The 21640-nt window shown below is 61.7% G+C and overlaps 1 protein-coding gene across 1 annotated transcript in view; it reads right to left on the bottom strand.

The window, feature by feature from the left end:
- Positions 1–704: 704 nt before the first annotated feature.
- ADAMTS7 (ADAM metallopeptidase with thrombospondin type 1 motif 7) overlaps positions 705–21640 on the bottom strand; it is a 56196-nt gene continuing 35260 nt past the window's right edge. Inside the window, exons 9-24 of the mRNA XM_061158891.1 lie at positions 17422–17566; positions 16546–16638; positions 16009–16154; positions 14472–14641; positions 14104–14237; positions 13037–13157; positions 11427–11671; positions 11053–11194; positions 8843–8969; positions 8230–8443; positions 6544–7941; positions 5428–5580; positions 4801–4974; positions 4577–4723; positions 3391–3553; positions 705–1088 (exon numbers count right to left, since the gene is read on the bottom strand). Of these exons, the coding sequence (XP_061014874.1) occupies positions 937–1088; positions 3391–3553; positions 4577–4723; positions 4801–4974; positions 5428–5580; positions 6544–7941; positions 8230–8443; positions 8843–8969; positions 11053–11194; positions 11427–11671; positions 13037–13157; positions 14104–14237; positions 14472–14641; positions 16009–16154; positions 16546–16638; positions 17422–17566 (3724 nt within the window). The 3' untranslated portion in view covers positions 705–936. The remainder of the gene's footprint in view (positions 1089–3390; positions 3554–4576; positions 4724–4800; positions 4975–5427; positions 5581–6543; positions 7942–8229; positions 8444–8842; positions 8970–11052; positions 11195–11426; positions 11672–13036; positions 13158–14103; positions 14238–14471; positions 14642–16008; positions 16155–16545; positions 16639–17421; positions 17567–21640) is intronic.

The following is a 21640-nucleotide window of genomic DNA, read 5'->3' as shown; positions in this document are numbered from 1 at the left end:
CCCAGGATACTTCAAAACACCTCGTGCCCATCTGCTCCCTGGTGTATTCACCACAGTCTGACTCTGTGGAACTAGGTGTGGCAGGCAGGGAGAGGCTGGCGTGGCAGGTGCTGGGTGGCGGGACCACATGTCAGCAGAGCAGGAACCCAGCATCTGGGACTGGCAGTGAGGAAGGAGCCAACCCAGCCCCATCCCCGAGCATGGAGATGAAAGAAAGGGCCAACAAGGGTGGGTCTGATCTGTCTGCTCCCCCCCCACCCCTGGTACAGACGGACTTGGGTGAAGCTGGGGTGGGGGGGGCCAGGGGATGTGTCCATGGGGTTCACTCCTGGGGTAGACCCTGCTGGTGACAAGATGGGTCTTGCTTTTTAAGGGGGTGTGGCTCAATCCCTGTGAAATGCAGGGGTCTGGAAAGGGCCAGGGGGGTTGGGGGGGCCTAAGCAGGGGGCATGAAGTAAGGGGTGGGACCAGCATCCACTGGGCCTCTGCCAGGCTGTAGCTGGTGCCCGAAAACCCTTCCCTCCTCCTGTACCAGCACACACCTCCTCTAGAAGCCTGCCTCTGCTCTGACCCCTTCGGGCCTTCCTGTCCCCACGGGCCCCTCTCTCCCTGCAGACCTCCCAGAGGAGTGGACGGAAAGATGCTCTCTAACGGTGGCAAGGGGGAGTTCCCCCAAGCCAGGAGGAAGCCAAGCCGCACTTGGAAACAGTAGATGCCTGTTTATTACGACAATAATAATAATAAATGTTATGCAAACTGTTAGAATAAAAAAATACCTTTTCTGAGGGGGAGGGGTCCCCAGCCTGCCACTGGTGGGATCCCCGGTTAGCACCATTAGGGCGTGAGGGGCGGGGCTCCGCCACAGCCCGTGCTGGGCGCTGAGGTCAGTGCGTCAGTCTGTCTGTGCGTCCTGGCCGCTGGGGGCCGGGGTGCGGGTCAGCGGCGGGCGACCCTCTGGTGGCCGCGGGAGGGGACACCAGGCGGGGGACAGGAGCGGCAGCACTGGGCGCGGACGGTGGGCAGCTGGCAGCGGCCCAGCAGGCGCAGCGTCTCACAGAAACCGAAGGACAGGCGATCGCGCTCGCAGCCTAGGGATGCAGGGGGCGGGTCACGACCCCGCCGGTACCTCGCACCACCCCCCTGCCTGCCCCAGGGGGGAGGAGCTTCCCTGAGATTTTACCTGGGCCATCTCCCTGTCCCCCAAAGACCTTAAGGAGGCCTGCAGCCACCGCCAGAGCATCAACCTGCTGTTTCTGGAAGGGCTCCCCTAGGCCTGAGGTGTAGATCTCTAGCTGCTCCCTGTCCCTCCTGCCCTTGGCCTGGACCCACCACCCCAGGACTGGGGAACAGGGCCTGCTGGGCTTGGGTATCCAGAGGAAGACCCTGAGACCCCAGCCCTGACTCCTCAGGGGCTCATGGGAAGCCAAGGAGCCTGCTGCCCTTTCCGTCTCTGCAGACCCTACATGACCCCAAGGGCCTGGCACACAACTGAAGTCCCCGGGGCCTCCTGCCAGCCTACAGTGGCCTCTGCCCCCGACCCCTACCCTCTATCCAAAGGCACCTGTCCTGCCAGAGCTCCCTGCCCCCGGGCTGTGCCCAGCCTCAGCCTCCAGGTTGCACACCAGAACAGTCCCGCCAGCCAGGCCAGTCACTGAGGCCCCAGGAGAGGAGGTGTGACCTGGGCCGGCAGCCCGGCAGCAGAGCCCAGGCCTCCTGAGGAGGGACAGACAGAGGCCGCCTGTCCGAGGCTGAGGCTGAGGCTTGGCCGGCCCTCCTGCCCCATGCTTATCAGAGCTATTTTGGGATGCGGCTTGCTTCCAACCTCCTGGCCTCGCTGCCGGTGACAGCCTCCAGCTGCTGCCCGGCCCTGCTCACTTCAGCAGACATCCCACGGGAGGAGAAGCAAGGAGGCAACTGGCAGCCCTGGCCCTGGGACATCCCCAGGGCCCAGCTGCGGGCACGAGGCGGCAGGCCAGATCCCCCACCCTGGCTCTGGGCAGCAGCTCTAACCTACACGTCCGCCAGCCGCGTCCTGTTCCCACTGAGAGACCTCAGGCGAGTTTCTGAACTGCTGTGGGGGCCCCAGTCCCCTCCTCTGCCAGTAACCCCCACCTCCACAGGCAAACGGATGTGGCCTTGCTATGTCAGCTGCCTCACAGTGATGACCGCACACCCTGGAGTTTCCAGACTTTTCAGACGTCCTGCCTCACAAGTCATCAAAACATCCTGGGGACTCAAGGGGCTCAGCATCCTGGTCACTTCTTTGGCCTCTGCCCTTAAACGGCTCACTTGGGTGCCGACAGCTACCTTAGGGCTGTGCGCAGGCTGTGCGGCGATGCTTGCCGGATGAATGCTGACGGCACGGCACTCGGGGCGGGTGGGATTTCTGCTGGGCCTCTAGGTAATGGAGGCAGCAAGGCCTTCCCGGCCAGCAGCAGGGGCAGCAAGGCATAGCACTGGCTAGTCTGGGCCTGCCCAAGGGCTGCCGAGGAGCCAGTTGCTGGTACAGAAGGCAGCTTGGGGCAGGTACCCTGGAGGCCCTGGATGCCAGCTGAGGGCCAAGTCTGTCCTGGGGAGGGGGCTCTGTCTCCTGGGCAGGGGCCAGACAGTTGAAGGCAGAGGAGCTGCTGGGTTCCCAACAGAGGCAGCCCCAGGCGCTCCTGCAGACCTCATGGTGGGGGATGACAGTGTCCACGAGGGAGAGGAAGAAGCCAACCTTCCCTGAGCACCTCCTGGGCTCTTCAGCCCAAGACCTCATTTGGAGGAGAGGGGTTATCTGCCCTTTCATGCATAAGACAGGGAAGGGAGCGCCAGGCCGCACAGCTGGTGAGGGGAGGCCAGGTGTGACCGCAGGGCCACCGTTTCCTGTGCTCAGCACTGCAGGGGCGGGGGGGGGGGGGGTGCGGCTGGGCTGCAGGAAGGAAGTGTGTGCGCGCGCTCAAGTGTGTATATGTGCGTGTCTCTGGCTCAGGCTCTTTCTCCAGGAGGACCCAGCTGGCCAGGAAGCCACCAGCTGCTGGGAGCAGGACCCTAGGAGGGAGGTCCTTTCCCAGGGTCACACAGCTTGCTCTGGCCAGAACTGGGGCGGGGGGTTCCCCCAGGCCTGGGCCCCACAGTCTCAGGGACATCCCTAGCCTCACTCCAGGAAGAGGGGGTAACTGAGACCCAGAGGGAAAAGGAGCTCGCTGGGGGCCAGGCTGCTGCTACTCCTCCCTAAGTTAGAAGGAGCTGCCTGCGGAGCTGGACACCCCTTGCTCTGACCCCAGCACTGCCCCAGCCTCTGTGTGGCACCCCGTCAGCCTGTGCTTTGGGGGGACAGTTCCATGAGTCCCACCTCCCCACTGTTCACCCTATCCCCAGCCCCAGCAGAGAGCCAGGTGGGGCACTCACGTGGTGGCTCGGTGAGCTCACAGTCCTGAGTGCCACACGGCCGCGAGCTCTCAGGCCAGGCCTCGTGGCCGCACAGATCACTGTCTTCCTCAGGCAGCCCGGTCTGGGTGTTGATGCACTTGACCAGGCGCCGCTGAACACCGCCGCCACAGGGGGCTGAGCACTGCAGGGAGCAGGGGCGGGGGGGTGAGCATCCCCTGGACCAGCCCTGCAGGGGGGCATCCCAGGCCATCCCCAGGGCAGTGGCTGCCTTCGCCAGGAAGCCTGACTCCTGGTTCCCAGCCCCAACCCTCCGGCCTCCTCAGAGGGTCAGGTCTGTCCCCAGAGGCCACCAGGTATTCACTTGCAGGTATGGGGCAGGGGCTGGGGGTTAGGGGGAAGCTGCCAGCCCCTCACTTGGGATGGGACATGCCCCGGGGCTGGGGGAGCTGCTGGGGGACCCATGGGCAGCAGAAGGGAGGGAGACAAAATTTCTCAGTAAGGGCCCACCATCCCCAGTCAGGCTCTGTTCCTGTCAGTCGGGCTCTGATGCTTTTAAAAGACCCTAGAATTAAATCTGTGCCAAGATTGTGCCAGGCCCTGTGCTAAGTGCCTCGCCATGTGACTTCATCTAATCCTTACAACCCCATTTTACAAATGAGATGACAGAGGCCCAGCAAGGTGAAGCAACCTTCCCAGGGTCCCTCAGGAGGTCCCCCAGTGGGTCAAGGACTCAGATTCCCAAACCTCTGAGCTCCAAACAGGCCTGGCAGGAAGGGTCTTGCCCAGCTGAGGCCTCACTGGCCATTCCTGTACCCCCTCCGCCCATCTGGCCTTTGCTTGGTCTCCTGAGCAGCCCCTGCATCCATCACTCCTGCCCCAGGACATTGCATGTGCTGCTCCCTGCGTGCTTCCCCTCGACAGCACAGACCCTGCTGATCTCACTCTAAGATCCCCTCCTCAGAAGGCCTTCCCTGACATCACAACACACGTCTGTTTGTTTTTGGTCTGTCTCCCTGGTGGGTTGTGAGTTCCAGCGGGGCAGGGACCTTGTCAGGCTACCACTGCATCTGCAGAGACCACAGGGACCCTGGCATGCAACTCAACAGCTCTTTACGTGAAAAAGGTCTGATGGACACCTGCTGATACAGGGCCTTCTGTCCGTCCACAGGCCCTCTTCCCGCCCCAAACCCCCGCACTTGCTCACCTGGCCCCAGGGCCCCACCACCCACTGTGTGCAGGGGTGGGTGTTGCAGGACCGCGTGCTGTTGGGTCTCAGCGCCTCCTCGCAGAGGCCTGGCTCCGGGCAGGTCACGAGACGCTGCTGCTCACCACCGCCACAGGCCTCGGAGCACTGGGAGAGCAGGGGAAGGGTCTGGCGGCTGCCAGCATCCAAGGACACCCCCACTCACTCCCATCCCCAGATCTCACCTCCCTCCAGGAAGAGGTGTACCAGCTGAGGCAGGGTTGGGCCCCGCAGGGCCGGCGGGCGGGCGGCTTGGCGGGCCCCGGTTGGCAGTGGAAGGGCCGCAGGGGCTGGAGGTCCCGTGTGTCCACACACTGCACGTCCCGTGTGGAGGAGCCCCCGCCGCAGCTGCGGGAACACTGGAGGCCGAGCGTCCCATGTGTGCACACACAGAACCCGGCGGGGGTGGGGGCGAGCATCGGACTCCCCTCCCACACCAGCCCCACTGCCAGGGCAGGTCCCTTAAGAGTCCCAGGGAGAGGCCATGGCTGACCAGCCTCGGGCAGAGGGTGGTGTAGCCAGGGGCTGCCCCAGGACAGGACAGATGGAGAAAGAGAGGAACAGAGGAGAAAATGAAATCCTGAGGGTTACAGAAAGTACAGAGAAAAGGATACAGGCAGTAAGAGAAGGGGCATGGGACAGGCTGACCTCCACACAGACGGGGCATCCCGGAGACTAGAAATTAAAGTGCAAAGATGTGCGCACGGACCCCAGCCTGCCGATTGGTGGTGGCTGCGGCTGATCCCAAACACAGGCCTGGGCCCCAGGGCTCCGCCCGTGCCCTGAGGCTGCCAGCCACCTCCCTCACGTACCTTACTCCAGTTGCCCGTGTGCCAGGCAGCACAGGGCCGCAGGTGGCAGCGGCGGGCGGGCTGGGGTCGGCCAGCGGGGGCGCAGTCCTCCTCCCGGCCAGAGCTGCAGCGCACGAGTCTCCAGACAGCCCCCAGGCCGCAGGTGGTGGAGCACTGGGGGCAGGGGACCCAGTGGCCATGAGGGTGGGCGGATCCCCATGCCCACCAGCTCCCCAGCCAGGCGAGAGGGATCAGACACTGCCTCAGTTTCCTCATCTGAAAAATGGGCTCCTCCACCCACCTCCCAAGGGGGCCAAGAAGATGAAAAGTCAGATCCTGTGGCAGCCCACTGTTCCTGCTCACACATGCGGGGTGTGAGCTGCCCAGCTGCCCTGCTAAGGCTCGCTGCTTCCCTGAGTCACTTGGAGAAGGAAGTCTGGCACCTCAGCCTCAGCCCATCCCTCCCATACCAAAACTAGGGATCTGAGCAGAAGCAGCTCACTTCCCCTCCAGTCACAATCTGGGGAGGGGAGGGCGGGGTGGGGCGGCGCACACACAGGCCAGCTTCTTCCCATGCAGCCGAGACCCTCACCCTGAAACAGCAGGGGGGGCCACTGGGGAGAGCCAGGTGGCAAGGAACCCAGCTGCTCCTGAAGGGGCCAGGCTGAGCCTCGGCAAACCCTGGTGGGCAGCCCTGGGCCTGGGGAGTGTGGGAGGAAGCTTCCCCACCGATACAACTATCTGGGGTGAGCTCCTTGTCCCTGGGGGCATGCAAGCCAGAGTATGAGAAAGCTGCTCCCCCTGGCTGCCTCTCACTTGTGCCTGGCCCTGCCCTCCCAGCAACTCCTGTGCTACTCAGGAATAAGCCTCTGGGGGCCCCAGGCCCCCTCAGCCCACCCTATTGCTCAGAAGGGAAACTGAGGCCCAGTGGGGCAGACCGGCCCCAGAGGCACATGGAGGGCAGTGTGACTGAGCTGGGGCAATGCGCCTCCCACCCACAGAGGCTCCACCCACCACTGGCTGTCAGTTCCTAAGTCCTCACTCCCCAGAAGGCAGGACAGACACGACTCTGCCCACTTTCAGTGAGGACACCACCCCCCACACACACTGGCCTGCCCAGACCCCAGCAGCACTTGCCTGGCTCCAGTTCCCCACTTCCCAGCTGGCATTCCTTGCAGGCAGCAGGTCCACGGGGAACCCCTCCTCGACCGGGCTGGGGTCCAGAGGCCCAGGGGCTCTGCTGCTGTTGGGTGGACTGTCCTGAGCTGGTGTGGACAGCAGCCCAGGACTTGGGGGCATTTTGGAGCTGGGGGGCTCAGGCTGGCCCAAGGGGCCCAGGCTCTGGGGAGTGACCCAAGGCATGTGCCCCAGTCCAGTGGGGGCCATGAGAAGGAAGGTTCCTGGCATTGCCAAGGTCTGCAGGTCCTGCAGAGCTGGTCCTGGGGTTGAAAGGGTGGCAGTCGCCAGCTCCAGGGGGCTGTCTGTACCCTGAGTGTCTGGCAGGGTGGCGGTGGGAGGAGGAATGGGAGGGGCGCCCCCCATGGTGGGCCACAGCTCACTGTCCAGAGGCCCCAGGCCACCCCCAAGAGCTGGTTCCCAGGCCACAGTCCCACTCGTCCACAGCTCTACTGTGCGGGGACTAGGAGAGGAGTGGGTAGTGCCAACGGAGGACAGAGAGGGTGACGTGGGGCTGGGTCTTTGGGGCAGGCGAGGGGCTCCGTGGCCTAAGGCTTCCTCATCATCAGAAACCTCATTGGTCCTCTCCCACCGGGGAGGGGGCGGCAGGCTCTGGCTGTCCTCCGCTCCCAGGACCTGGTTCTGGCTCCCAGGGGCAGCAGGCGTCTCCATGCTGATGGAAGTGGGGGGCCAGGGCAAGCTGGGGAGCCCAAGGTCTGGGGCACCAATGGGAGCATCTTCCTCAGGTAGGAAATTGACCAGGGAGTTCCCAGGGGTCTGCTCCAAAGGTGGGGGTGGGGAATGGCCAGCCTGGCTGGGCCAAGGGGCAGGGGACCCATCTCCCAGTGCCCCCTCATCCCGAGTCCCAGGAGGCTCTGTGGGAGGAACGGGGGTCCCCGTGGGGGGCTCAGCAGCAGTGCTTGGGGGTGGGGGTCTCCAATCCCCTGTGTCCACCGGGTCTGAGTCAGGGTCTTCAAAGGGCCCATAGGACAGGTCCTCATGGAAGTTAATGAAATTGTAGTCGTAGTAGAAGTCGTCGACGAACACGGGCCCCGGTGGGCCCAGCTCACGGCCCTCCTCCTGGATGGCATTGCCCATGCTGGCTGGCTTGGGTGATGAGGGCGGCGGAGGGCGCGGGGCCAGGTGGCCGGGAATGAAGTCCACCTCATTGAAGAGCTCAGGGCTGAAGGAGCCGCTGCCTGAGCCTTCGGGGCCCAGTGTGTCCAGGGCCTGGGGGCAGGGTGGCAGGAGGCAGGTGGCCTCGCGTGCTGGCTGCTGGGCCTCGTCGCAGGGGATCCCAGTGTCATTGGTACAGAGGATGCTCCGGCGCTGAGTGCCCGGCCCGCACGTCACTGAGCACTAAAGGGAAGGCCAGGTGAGGGACTCGGGCCAGGAGGAGCCGGGGCCTTACAAGGAATCTGGCCAGCTGCTCAGAGTCAGCGTACAGGCCCCTGGCCGCTGGAGACCGTGACTGTGGCTTGCCCAGACATCCCAGCCTCTGAAGGCTTTGGGGATGGGGCCAGACCTGGAATGCCCCAGTCCCCTCCCACCACGGTGCCCAGCAGTAGGGGTTCCGTGAACACTGTCTCTGCCTCCCTGTAGTCCAAGACCAACAGCAGAGCTAACCCCATCCATGCTGATGCTCACCTCAGACCAGTTCCCCACAGCCCAGGTGGCCGGACAGGGCACATCGCGGTTGCAGGCCTTTTCGGCAGGGGGCCGGGGCAGGTGCTCGCAGGCAGGCGGCTCCAGGGCGCGCTGCTCATCCAGCCCCACGCTGCGGATGCAGATCACGGCTCGGCGGGAGAGCCCTCCAGGCCCGCAGGAGCTGGAGCACAGCTGCCACTCACCTGCCCACCACCTGGGGGCGCACAAGGGCAGATGAGCGTGGGGCCACCTGGCAATCTCAGGCACTTGGGACTCAGGGAGGGTCAGGCCTAAGCCCAGGGGAGGGGTCCCCGGAGCTCCAAGCCCGAGATGGCACTCTGGTGCCCAAAGCCCAGCAACAGGGCACAGTCCCCTTTGCTCCTGCCGTCTTCACCGCTGGGAGACCTGGCCTGTGTCCACATCCAGGGACCCAAGCATGAGTGACAGGGGATGTCCCTGGCTAGTCTTGGTTACTGAGGAGCCCAGGCTGAGGTCAGGGGCAACCAGAAGCTGGGGCTCCAGCCTTGGGAAGTGGGGCCCAGAGCCCAGCTCCCTCTGCTCTTCCAGGGCCTCAGGTGAGGGACACCTGGAGTCAGGCACCCGGCACGCTCACCGGGCAGGGCAGGGCTCCTCGCTGCACTTCCTTTGACGGTCATCCGGCCGGTCCAGGGGGTCACAGTGCCTCTCGTCTACAGGCCCCGCCTGCCGCTCCGTGCAGTGCACGCTCTGCCTCTGCATGCCTGGGAGGCCATGGGGGCTCAGCCTGGGCCCGGCACCCAGGGCGCCCCCTGCCCGAACCACCCTGCACCCAAAGACGCAATTGCACCCACTCTGCTCAGAACCCGTCCAGAACGGGGCCTCACTGCCTCCATCAGGGTGAAGGCAGGCCCCCACCGCCCCCTGCTCACTGCCCTCCTGGCCTTCACCCCCCACCCCTGTGGAGGCAGCAGAGTGTGCAGGGTCGGGGTGGGGGGCAGGGGGTGGGCGTCTAGCCCCGCAGCTTCCTAGCTGGGAAGCCTTGGGCAGCTCCCTTGGCCTCTCTGAACCTCAGTGTCTTCATCTGTAAATGGGAGTAACGATAACACCTGCCTGGAAGGCCAGGTGTGAGGATAATGTGCTTATGGCTCAACTCAGACCCGGCACGTGGCGAGAGCACAGCTAGCGCTAAATCCAACCACAGCCGAGCGCAACCCTCAGGGTCTACTCCCCACCCCCCAGCAGGGTCAGTGCTCAGAAACAGTAAAGAAGAAATCCATCAGCTCATGCGGCCAGGCACTCCCCCATGGCCCCATGGCCCCATGGCCCCCTACTGGCTTTGTCACGGTTCCTGGCCTTCACTCCCTCTGCACCGCCTGCCTCTGGGCCTTTGCACAGCTGTGCTCCCTCCCCCCCCCCCCCAATACACCTGTGAGGCCCAATGACAAGACTAGCTCCAGAAGACTCTGCCTTCACCCTGCTCCCCTACAGCACAGAAGAGGGACTCACCCGGCCCTGAGCCTCCAATCTCCCCACCCCACCCTACCCTCTCCTTCCCGCCTAGCAGAACGCTGGGTTTGTTCAAGGTCACAATGCCAAACACTCCCCACTGCAGCTCCCTTGCAGCTTGGGAGTCTGGGACAGTCGTGCCAGAGAGAAAAAGGCACTAGTCCCTCCCTTTGCCCCTTCTCCCTTCCACCTAGAGCTGGCGAGAAGCCTGGGCCAAGGATGCCATCTTGTGATACACACGAGGGGAAGATGGGGCTGAGAGGGGTCCCTAAAAACACGGCAGGCCATGCCGCCAGCCTGGACTGTGCACCCTGGGGCTTCTTACTGCAGAGACACATAAACCCTGACTGCCCCAGCCACCCCTCATCAGGATCCTGCCACTTGCTGCTCAACACATTCCATTCTGTCCACGTGGGGAGCCACCAGTTTGCTGGAAAACAGTTCTCCCGTGTCTGGTTCATCAAAAGTATTTGTTTTCGCATTTGTAAATTTAACACTTAGAAAGGACGATACTGACAGCTTCTGAAGGTTTCTGTCCAGCTTCAGTGCGTCACTGCTCACTTTATAATCATAACAGCGTTTCAAAGAATGTCCAAACACCTCTCTCTCTGTCCCAGATTCCCGATACGGAGACCCCAGAACACTGAGGGCAGGGGGATGGGCAGGGAGATGGAAGGAACCATGGGGAGGGCAGCGTCAAGTTGTTATACATTTTAGGAAGAGTTTAAAGAAATAAGTAAATGTGGTGAATAATGGGGCCACTGAGCTAAGAGGCTCAGAGTGGGGTGGGGAGATCCTTGTCATGTCCTGGCTGCCCCTCCCCGTCATCTCCTTTCTTCCCCTCCTCCTCACCCTCCTCATGGCAGGGGGCAGCAGCCTAGACGAGTTAGGCACCAGGCTCCCAGGACAGACAGGAGGGCCCCACGGAGGGGCGGTCCCTGGGGAAGCTGGCGGAGGGGAGGAGCCCATCCTGATGGGGATGCAGGTAAGGCTCCAGGAGGATGACGTGGTTAAGTCCCAGGTGTGGGGCAGAAGTGCTGGCACAGGACCTGTCAGAGCTGAGCAGCGAGAAGAGGGAGGGGCCGCTGGCGCCTCTCTGCGGGAGACACACAGGCTGGCCAAGTGCCGTGTGCCGTGCCTGCCTCACCTTGATCACTCTCCCAGTGGACCTATGAGACAGGACCACTGCTAGCCCCATGAAGAAACTGAGGCCCAGAAGCAGCATTCCAAGCTCAGAGCAGCCCCACAAATAAGCAATGAGTCAGAGGCTGAAGCCGGGCCTCACTGCCCAGAGACAAAGGCCCCGCCGGGCCGCGGCCCTGCCCACCCCCTCCTCACCTGTTCCACAGGTGACTGTGCACTTGGACCAGGGTCCGTAGCGCCAGGAGAACTCAGGCGGTTGGATGTGGTCGTGGCCGCCCGCCTCCCTGTGGATGATGTACTCGTAGCGCACCCCGGGGTTGCTCTCCTGGAACAGGAGCTGGGGCAGGCGGGAGGGGGCCCTGTGAGCACGAGGAGGCCTCTCCCGCAACCCAGGCCTGACACCCATCCTAAAGGAGCTATCCTCCGCCACCCCTGGGACCTGGGGCTACCCCACGGGCCCGTTTCAGAGCCAGGCTCCGTGACTGCCCCAGGGCTCACTCCTGCCACCGGGCTGGGTCCCACGCACTCCACCTCTGCCCTGCCCCGGCCTGGCCCCGGAAGGTAGTCACCTGGATCCAGACTGGCTCGTCGGTGGGGCCAGGGGATGTGAGGTTCTCCCAGTTGCCTGTGCGGGCGTACGTGAAGGTGGTGCCCGCCACCTCATAGTCCCCATTCCACTGGATGGTCCACCCGCCATTGAGGAAGTACTTATCCGGGTCCTCACTGCGCAGGGCCAGGAAGTTGGCGGCCTCCGCCACCTCCACGATGCGGATCTCGCGGGCGCCCACCGGGATCAACCCCACGTCCACATATCCTGTTGGCCAGGGGTTGAGCACACGTTGTGAAAAGAAGAGAGTGAGCTGCGGTCTGCCCTCACCTCTCCCCACTTGCCCCTGCCTGCCGATGCCAAAGGTTTCATCGTTAAGATTCTGACTTCCCTACTTAGATCTGTTCTAGGTCACCACAGCCTCAGGAGGGGTCCTGCAATCCTGCCCCCGTGCCCGAAGGCCGCTCTCTGAGAAACCTCAGTCAGTCACTGGGCTGGGCCTAACCCCTACACCTGGGGCCAGCGTAACCTTTCTAAAAAACCCAATTGACCGGGCCTTTCTCCTGATAACGTCCTCCTCATGCCTATAAAGCCTGTTTTTGTTCTTTCGCTAAGTAGTACCCATCATGTCTATAGAAGGGAATGACAACCCACTCCAGTATTCTTGCCTGGAGAATCCTCATGGGCAGAGGAGCCTGGACAGCTATAGTTCACAGGGTCGCAAAGAGTCAGACACGACTGGTTGGCTAAGCACAGCACACAGCACCCGTGCCTGGCATTACCCTAAGAACCTTAAACATATAACAACCCTATGTACCACCAGGTACTACTGCTATTCCATTTTACAGACGAGGACACCAAGGCACAGAGACCTTACGTAACTTGCCCCAGGGCTCTGCTGGGATATGAATCAAGCTCTGAGGTCTGAGCTTTGACCACCACACTGGGCTGCATCTCTGGGGATGAAATCTAAGCTGCTTGGCTGTGCATTCAAAGCCCCGTGGCAGCCCTGCCTTCTGTACAGTCAGGTCCCCAGACAGCATGCTCTTTCTTGCTTCCAGGCTTCATTGGGCACAAGCTCTTTCCTGCAAGTGTAATGTCTTTCCTCATCTTTGCTGAGTCTTTCATGATTCAGCTCGACTTCCACTCCCCACAGGAAGTCTTCCCTGACCTCCCCAGGTCAGGACCTTCATCTTCAGGGCTCTCACAGCCCCTCTGGGTCTCCCTCCAGCGTGTCTGTCACACTACAAGATGAGACTGTAAGCTCTTCACCTCCGTGTCTCCCTCACCCAGCACACAGTCAGCACTTAAACAGTGTATGCAAAACAGGTCCTGGGGTGCGGGAGTGGAGCTCTGTGGGGGGCGGTTCTCTGAAGCTTCATAAGGCCACTCATTAGCCCAGCCTGGAGTCCCTGGGGCAAGCGGACTCCCTGGGAGGGCAGGTCTCTGCATCTAGGCCTGGGGGCCCTGACTCCTGCCTGGATCCTGGACCCAGCAAGGCAGCGTGCCTGCTTCCCATCGCTAGCCTTGGTGGGGACCACGGAGGATGCAGGCAGGGGCTCAAGGGAGACAAAGAAGGGCTACCAGGCCAATAGCACCCCCCGCCCCCACACCAGTGGTCCATCTCCATACCCAGGCCCTCAGCCTCCTCGAAGGTCCCGCTCACGGTGTGACAGGTGGAGCCGTTGCCATGGCACACGCCGCAGCGGTCCTCGACGGCACCTGAGTCGATCTCGAAGTCACAGCCCACATTCTGTAACGCACGGGAGGGAAGGCCCCTGGTGCTGGGCCACTGGCCGCAAGCCCTCTCTGGCCCTCGCCTCGGGGGCCTGCCAGGGTCGGGAGGAGAGTGCTCGGGGCATGGAGCAGGGGCCCACCACCCTTGTGGTCTCCAGTCCCGAGTAAACCCCTTGACCTCTCTGAGCCTCAGTTTCCTCAGATGTGAAACAGGGGGAACCACCCCCACCATGAAGATGTGCTATGAGATTGAATGGGACGAGAGATAGGAAAAGCTGTGTAAACGGCCCCAGCAGGCGGGGCAGCGGGCATACAGGGGCTCCTGACCAGCATGGACAGCAATTTCCCCCAAACACGAATCAATGCTCTCTGCTGGTCCTCATCTGAGCCCTGGCCTCTATACCCAGGAGCTTCCCTTCTAGGGAGCAGGGGAAAGAAAGTGCAGAGGACACTGGCAGGGAAAGCAGCTGCAGCCGCCGCCGCCACTGCTGGAAATGTCTTTAAGTATTGTCAGCAAACACCGATGCGTTCTCCGCCAGGCCGAGCCCCTGTACGGCAATCCCCGATAAGTGACCCCATTTAACCCTGTGACGTGGATTCTTGGACAGACAGTCCCCTTATCGCAGAGGAAACGTTCGTCCAGGGTCATTCAACCAGCAGGAGGTCGAGCCTCCGCCTGAGCTCTGGTTTCCGGGCTGGGGCCGGGCCGGCCCAGGCCAGATCTCAGAAGTCACGGCAGGCAGGCCGTGGTGCAGTCACAGAGGCTGAGGGTGAGGCCGATGGTGTGTGTGTGGGGGGGGTCCGGTCCCAGGAGGATTAGGGGGCACTTTGCTGAGAGGTAATGGGAGACCCTCAAAGGGCTTCACTGGTAGAGCTGGGAAGCCCAGTGGCACAGCCTGGGGAGGGTGGCCAGAGGGAAGCAGGAGGAAGGCAGAGGGGGTCCTCTTCCTTGCCGGGCACACCTTGCAGATCCCATTGATGCAGAGGTCACGGCTGGCCTGACCCTGGTAGCAGGGGGTGCCATCCACCACAGCGTCCCGCAGCTTCTCAGCAAAGTACTCGTTCGAGGGCCGGCAGTGCAGCTCACAGGGGTTCACTGGGGCCCAAGCAGAGGAGCCGTGAGGGATAGGCAGGGCAGGAGTCACACCCGAAGGGCATCAGTGGCGGGCCGGGGGCTCCACTGGGCTGGTAGTGTCTGCAAGGCTGCTCCCAGGAGCCAGGAGGGAGTGAGTGGCAGTCCCGCAGATAGCACCTGTGTCACTGGGCAAACCTTGGGCCCTCGGACCCCCGCCCCCCAGACGTCAGTGTCCCCGCGGACGGCCGGACTCACCGTCATTGACCACAGGCACCCACGTGTGCAGCTGGCCCTTGTAGAGCATGGCGTCAAAGCGGCTGCACTGGACTTGGCGGAAGGAGGGGCGGCCGGCGGGGCAGGCCTGCAGGCTGCACAGGCGGAAGCGCTTCCGCTCACCCACGCAGTATTTGCCCTTGTATTTGGGCCTGTGGGGTGGGTGGGGGGGCGGTGAGTGAGCGCTGACAGTGGGGCCAACTGCACACCTGAATCCAGAAGCGGGCCCTCGGAGCAAGCAGCTCCTCCACACCCCGGCACCCGGAGATTCGCGGCTCCCACCTCCGCTCCTGCTGCCCTGCCCACCAGCCACCCTCGCCTCCCCTCGCCCCCACCTCAGCCCAGACTCGGTCTCCCTGTTTGAAAGGACCTCAGGGAAGGTGGGAGCACGAGGCCTGGGCTCTGCCCCCAACCTGCTATGTGACCTTGGCCAAGTCTCAGGACCCCTTCAGGCCTCAGTTTCCCCATCTCTAAAATGGGACTGGGGTTGCCTCTGCAGAGGGTTATTGAGAGGCTGGGCTAAGCTACAGACATGAGTGGCACTAGCTGGAAGGGCTACTCCCAATCTCCAGCCCGTGAGACCCGGCGTCCTGACAGCCCACATGTCGGCAGACATGGTCTGGGTGGCAGCTCCCCACCCAGGTCGAAAGGAAGCCCCCTTGGCCCCGGCCCAGCCCAGAGCCTGAACGCCAACTCCACCCCAACTGCTTCCACCCTGCTCAGACCCAGAGGCCCGGAGGCAGGGTGGGGTATAAACATGGAGCTCCACAAGGCCCTGGCTCTGAATCCCATGATCCCCTCCGGTGCAGCCTGGTGAAGGTGCCAGCACCTCCTCGGTCCACAGAAGGGGGACCTCTGCATCTCCCTGAATCTTCTTCTCACCCCTCTGAGATGGGGAAATGAGGCCCAGAGAGATGAAGCCACTCACCCCAGGTCACACAGCACCGCTCCCAGGCTGACCAATTCTCCCAGCTGTCCCCAGTCTCATCTTGGACCCATGTGCACCTCCAATGTCACTACATGGCTCTATTTACTGAGCGATTACTACAGATTAGCTGCAGAGCTTTAGTGCATTTATCCATGACGATAACTCTACCGGATGGGCGCTGCTGTTGCCTATCATATACTTTCTCTGGACACTGAGGCCCTGAGAAGGGGTAGAGAGGGCCACTGCATGAGGAGAGGAGAGGGGATTTGAACTCTATCCATCCAAGGTTCAGGGTCTAAGCTCTGAGCCACTGTCTTCCCTGCCTCCCACCCATCAGCTGCTGCTTTGTGGTGTGGCCTCTAACGAGTTGTTCCACTCTCCAAACCTTGGTGTTCCCTTCTCTGCAATGGGGTCAGCAGGGGTGACTCAACTAGCCCCCAGGGCACTCCTAGAAGTGACCCGAAGTGGCTCTGGACACTGCAGGCTTGGCCTCCATGGGGATGCTTCTGAGAGCGGGAGACTGGGACAGACTGAATTGCCGGCTCTGCTCAGGGCACCCCACCCCACCGGCCCCGCGTGCCCCGTACTCACGCAGGCTGCGTGCACTGCCGCTCAGCGCTCTGCACACCCACGCCACAGCTCCGCGAGCAGAGGGACCAGGCGCTCCAGCCAGACCAGCCACCGTCCACGGCCTCAGGTCGGAAGCCCAAGGGAACGCACTCCCCATTCAGACACCACTACCAAGACAGACAAATGCAGAGCAAGCCCACTCCAAGCTCCTCACCCTAGTGAGCACAAGGTGGGTGGAAGGCCTGGAAGGGCCCAGAGGGGAAGACCCCAAGGGCTGGGGGAGGCCGCCTTCCAGTCACCCGAGACACAGCCCCCACGGTGGAGTTGAACAAAGAATAAAACAGAGCTCATATGCTGGCTCTCCAGGGTGGAGGCACCTTGGAGAATTGCTCAATCAAGTTCTGTCCCAAAGCCTCCATTCTGCAGATGGGAACTTGGGCCAGAGAGGGCTGGGGGTTGGCGAAGACTCATAAGTGAGTCTGTGAACCAAGGCCGAGCCCAGAGCATGGACGCAGCAGGTGTCTCACCTGCTCTGCAGCTGGACTGGGGCTCCCCTACCTTGCTCTCCCCACAGCTGGTACCGTCCACAGCTGCATCCAGCTTGGAGTGACAGGTGGTCCCCACGGAGCACCAGAGTGTGTGGCAGACGTTCTGCAAGGAGGAGTACAAAGGCCACACCCTCACCTCCTCCCCTACGCCTCCACCTGCCCTGCCCCCTCGCCACCTCCTCACGTCTCCTGGGAATCCCTCCTTGGGGCTGGTACATGGTGGGGTCTGTAGGTGGAAGCCCCACAGGTCCCTTCTTATCTTTCCCCAGACCATCAGATTGGTGGCTCAGTGCAGTCCTCAGCTCACCCACACCTCTCCAGCCCCAGCCCCCCATCCAGAGACACCCTGGTTAGAAGCACAGTGTCTCTGACATGCCCTTGGCCACCACTTTGGGCGCTCTTCCCCAGGACGTGACAGTAGAGGTTTTATTTTACCTCTTACAATCTAGCTGCAGTAGGAGAGTATTAGTCGCTCAGTCATGTCCAATTCTTTGCAATTTTGTGGACAATAGCCCACCAGGCTCCTCTATCCCTGGAATTCTCCAGGCAAGAATACTGGAGTGGGTTGCCGTTCCCTTCTCCAGGGGATCTTCCCCACCCAGGGGTCGAACCTGGGTCTCCTGCATTGTAGGCAGATTCTTTACTAACTGAACCACAAAAAAATCCCAGTAGGTAAGGGGCTTGCCCAAAGTCCCACTATTGGTGAATGGCCCACACAAAATGCACACCTGGGTCTAGGGCCGCCCAACCCGAGGCCTCTCCCACAGGCCACTTTATGTCTCATGGGCATTATGTCTGGACCAAGCCTGGCTTGGAGGGGTCTGCAGGCTGCTGAGGGCTGCCCCTCGCCCCCAGGTCCACACAACCCCACCCCCACCACACTCACATCCATGTCATCGCAGAAGGCAGAGTAGGCCCCGTATTGGAGGCGGCACTGGTGGCCCACATCGTAGAGGACGCCAGGCAGTATGGAAGGGAAGTCGATGACATCCTTGGTGGGAGGGTCATCCAGGCACAGGCCCCACCCACGGCTGCAGAGATGGGACAAAAGTGTGGGGTAAGGGACTGCCTGTCCCCTGGGACTCTAAAGGGGGCAGCCTGAGAGACCCAGCAAGGAGGCCTCACCAGTCCAGGAGGGCAGGAGAGGTGGGAAGGGGCTTAAAGCTTTAAACTGAATAGGAAAACTCCAGCCTCCTTACTCACCGGGCCTGTTTTTTGACATAACCTAGCATGAAAGGCTCCCAGTCTTCCCCATCTATCTCCAGGGCACTCCAGCTATTTAAATAACTCATCCCACCCCCCAGGGGTAGGCCTCTCCATAAACCATCCCTTTTGCTCCCAACAGTCTCCCCACTCCTCCACCGTGGGGCCTCCCTCCCCAAGATCCAGCCCAGAGGCCCTTTCCTCTGGAGTCTTCTGGACCACTAAGCCCACATGTGACCCTGCTCAGAGTGCCTCCTCCCCCGCTCAGTCCAGGATCTGGAGAGCATCACGTCACAGCTGATACAATAGCCTTCCCCCCCAGGCTGGGATCAAGGGGATCTGTGTGAGGACCAAAGCCTGCAGGCTGCCCCTAACTGGCCACCCACCCGGGAGACAGCCCAGGGGCAGCCCTGCCTGCCAGCCGCTGTCACTCCCTTATTTTCTTCTGCCCCCTCCTGGCAGCAACAGGAGGGTGGCAGGATCTGTGGAATGTGGGGTCCCAAGCTAAGCAGCTTGGGGGAGGCAGAAACCCCCTAGTCTTCCAGTCTGGGAGGCTGGAGGGTGGCTGGTGAGAGGTCAGAGAGCCAGGATGAGCAGAGGGTCCTGGTTAGGATGGAGGGAGGCAGGGGGAAGAAGGGCAGAGCTGGTGGATGCTGGGGTCTGGCCAGGTGGGAAGGAGGAGACACGACGGGCCACGGAGGGGCTGCAGAACATGGAGGGTTCGAGAAATGGGCCAACGTGCAGGCCCGAGTGGGGAGAGGCTGGGGGGCAGTCAGCCCCTGGGATCCAGGAGTCCAGATTTCAGAGGAGTCACATCCCCCGGCCAGGGAGGGTGGTCTGTGTGTTCTCCCAAGGCCCCTGGCTGGTGGCAGGGCTCGAGCTCCACCCAGAGCATCAGTGACTAGACTCCTGCTGAGGACCCTGGGGGCCCCTCAACCACCCAGAGCCACCTGGACCCTTTGTGTTAGCTGGAAACAGACCCTCTAAGATGGGCATGGGGCATATGAGCAGGCGTGGGACCCAGCCTTCTGCCCTAGATGACTGCAGGCCAGGCTGGCTCTGGGTGCTGAGCGGGAACTCTCTCATCTGCTCCTCACAACCCCCAAGCAGAGAACCCTACTACCACCATCTCCTTACACATCCAGGGCCCATGGCAGTGCGTCATGTGCCCTGGGTCATGTGGGGGGTGCAGCGATGGTTAGGACGTGATGCCAGCCAGGCTGCCAGCACCCGCGTGTCCACTTGCTGGGCTTCCCTAAGTGAAAAGCTCTTCCCATCCGATCATGAGCCTGCCTGAAACACTTCATCTCAAATAGAAGTTCTAAACCACGGCAGCTGAGGTCTGGCAGGGAGCAAGGAGGCTTCTGATTGCTCGCCTCATCCTGGGGCTCCCTGGACCTGCAACCTGGGGCCGAACATCAGCTGAGGGGTGTAGGGGTGTGTGTGTTGGGGGGGTGTCTGTGGGTGTGTGTGCGTCTGTCTGTGTGCATCTGTGTAGGGTCAACCTGGCCCTGGGGCTCCTTTTCGTCTAGCAGGACACAATATAAGATGCAACTGGGGGGTTCACCCACTCTGCTGATTCAAAACCAGCCAGGCTCCTCTGACTGGGGTCCAATGTGCCTCAGCCCCACACTAGCAGGTCCTGGGGCACATCCAGCCCTTCAGTTTTCCATCCAGGACCCAGTGCTGACATGCCGTGTATCAAGCTCCTGTGAGCCTGCTGCTGGAAAGCCAGGCATCAACAGCCTCTCAGGGTCATCCTTACATGTGTGTGAGGCTGAGGGGCTCTGGTTGGGGGAGGGGGAATCTTTATAGGATCCACCACCAGAATCAGAGCCACATTCTGCCCCAGATGCTGACTGGGAGTTACAAACCCAAGTTCTACTAGGCCCAGTTTCAGATGCTGTGTGGCCTTGGGCCATCCCTCACCCTCTCTGAGCCTTCATATCCTCAACTACAAGAGGCTGAGGCAGCCTATGTGATCCCAAGCAACAGAGGTATAAATAGCAGCATCTACTTGGGAAAAGTTACACGGGAGGGTGGCCGGCAGCCGGCCCTTCCTTCCTCTGGTTGGCTCACCGCCAGGCTTCTCAAGCTGCTGATACACGTCAGCCCTTCCCCTCTAATTATAGCAGGGCTGGGCAGCCCCAAATGGGGTCAGAGCAGACAGTGAATGGCTCCAGTCGGAAATGCCACTCCAACCTCAAGGACTGCAAGGAGCTACCCATCACCTGGGAGAGACCTGTGTGCCCCCTCCATTCCCCACAGCTGGGGGCTGGTCGCGGAGTCGCCGGATGCTGAGGACAAGGGCCTGATACTGGATCAGCCCTGCCTCTCTCCCTGCGGAAACCCTGGCTGCAAAGACATGAGCGAGCAGGGCCTTCCCTCCCTGGCTCCAGGTCCAAGTAGTAGCTCATGAAAAGAGAGGTCCCTTATGAAACAGCAGGGTCCCTTAAAGTGACGCTCGGCCCAGAAAGGCTCTTCAGGTTCTTCAGGTGGACCTCTTGGACTGGTCAGTGAACACACTCTTGTTGAAACTTTCCTCTAGTCTGACTACCAACTCCTGATGATTCTCCATCCCACCCACGTTCCCCCACTGCCAGCCCTGGACCACGCCATGCACCCACCTAGAGCACCCTTCTTCCTCATGATGTTCCCTTAGTCCTTAGAGAGCAGCTCTGGGGCTCCTTCTCAGAGATGATGTCTCTGCCTCTCTCCAGATTCCCACAGAACCCCACAGGGCTATCTGCCACAGTGCTAATCACCCGGACTTGTCACATGTCTGCCCTCCTCAGGTGGTGAAGGCTTAAGGACAGGGACACTGCGTCCCCTACCACTTTCCCTTCAGCAGTTTGAGACCAAGTGGGATCCGGTAACGTCTGGGTCTGTGTGGCCCGCTGAACACCTATTTGCAGGAAGCAAAGGCATGTCATGTCCAGGGGGAACGGGGGGTGGGGGTGGGGGGGTGGTCTGAGTGGCTCTAAGATGCCGTCAAAGCCTGGAAACACCGCCAGACCCCGCTTGGTGCCTTCCTTCTGTGACTCTTGCCCTTCCGGCCCCCATCCTGTCTAGGCGGGGCCTGTCCTGTCTTCCGTCCACCTCCAGCAAGGAGACGAAGGGCTGGGGGACAGGTTGGTACGACACCCTCTGTCCCAGCCTGCCTGGCCCTCCGGGATGGAGAGAGGAGAGTGCAGCCACCCTTGGGGAGAGGAACTTCCCCTCCCTCCCCAGCTCCCTTCATTGGCCACGTGTCTGTCTCTCTGCCAGCATTCTGTCCGGCTTTTCTTGGTGCCGAGGTTCTGGGAGGCCCTGGCTGGCTCAGGCTCTGACCTTCTCCTCCCACCCTCGCCCCAGGCCCCAAGGCAAGTCCCTCACGCATTCCAGCAGCCAAATGAAGACAGAGATGCATGTGTCTGTCTGTCCTGAAGCCAGGGTGCTGGGTAGCACCATGGGCGGGGGCAGCTGGAAAAAGCCCTCAGGGTGCTTCAGGGGTGGCTGCCCTTCTGATTTCCCAGCCCTTCTCTCATTTTCAGCCCCCAAGGGGGAGGTGACAGACCCTTGGGATCATTTTCTAACAGGCTCTCCCTGCCAGGCCACGTCCCTGCTTCAGCTCCTTATCACATCGCTTGGTAGCAGCGATAACAGTCACCAGGCACTGAATGCAAAGCATGTGGCCAGCGTTGTGCTACACACTTCACATGCCTCCTCATTTAATCCTCAGAGCAACCCGGGACACAGTCCCATCATTATCCCCGGTCTTGGAGGCTTAAGGGTTAGTGTAACTTGTCTGCCAACACGGGCAGATGCCTGGGCCAGAGTCCAGGGTCTTAAACATCAAAGTCAACTCTTCCCTGCTTCTAGTCCCCCTCTCCACCCAATAATCCCTCTTCTATCAGAGGCCA

This window comes from Dama dama, chromosome 13 (genome assembly GCF_033118175.1).
Source record: "Dama dama isolate Ldn47 chromosome 13, ASM3311817v1, whole genome shotgun sequence".
Taxonomy (NCBI): Eukaryota; Metazoa; Chordata; class Mammalia; order Artiodactyla; family Cervidae; genus Dama; species Dama dama.
This window is presented reverse-complemented; position numbering and strand designations above follow the sequence as displayed.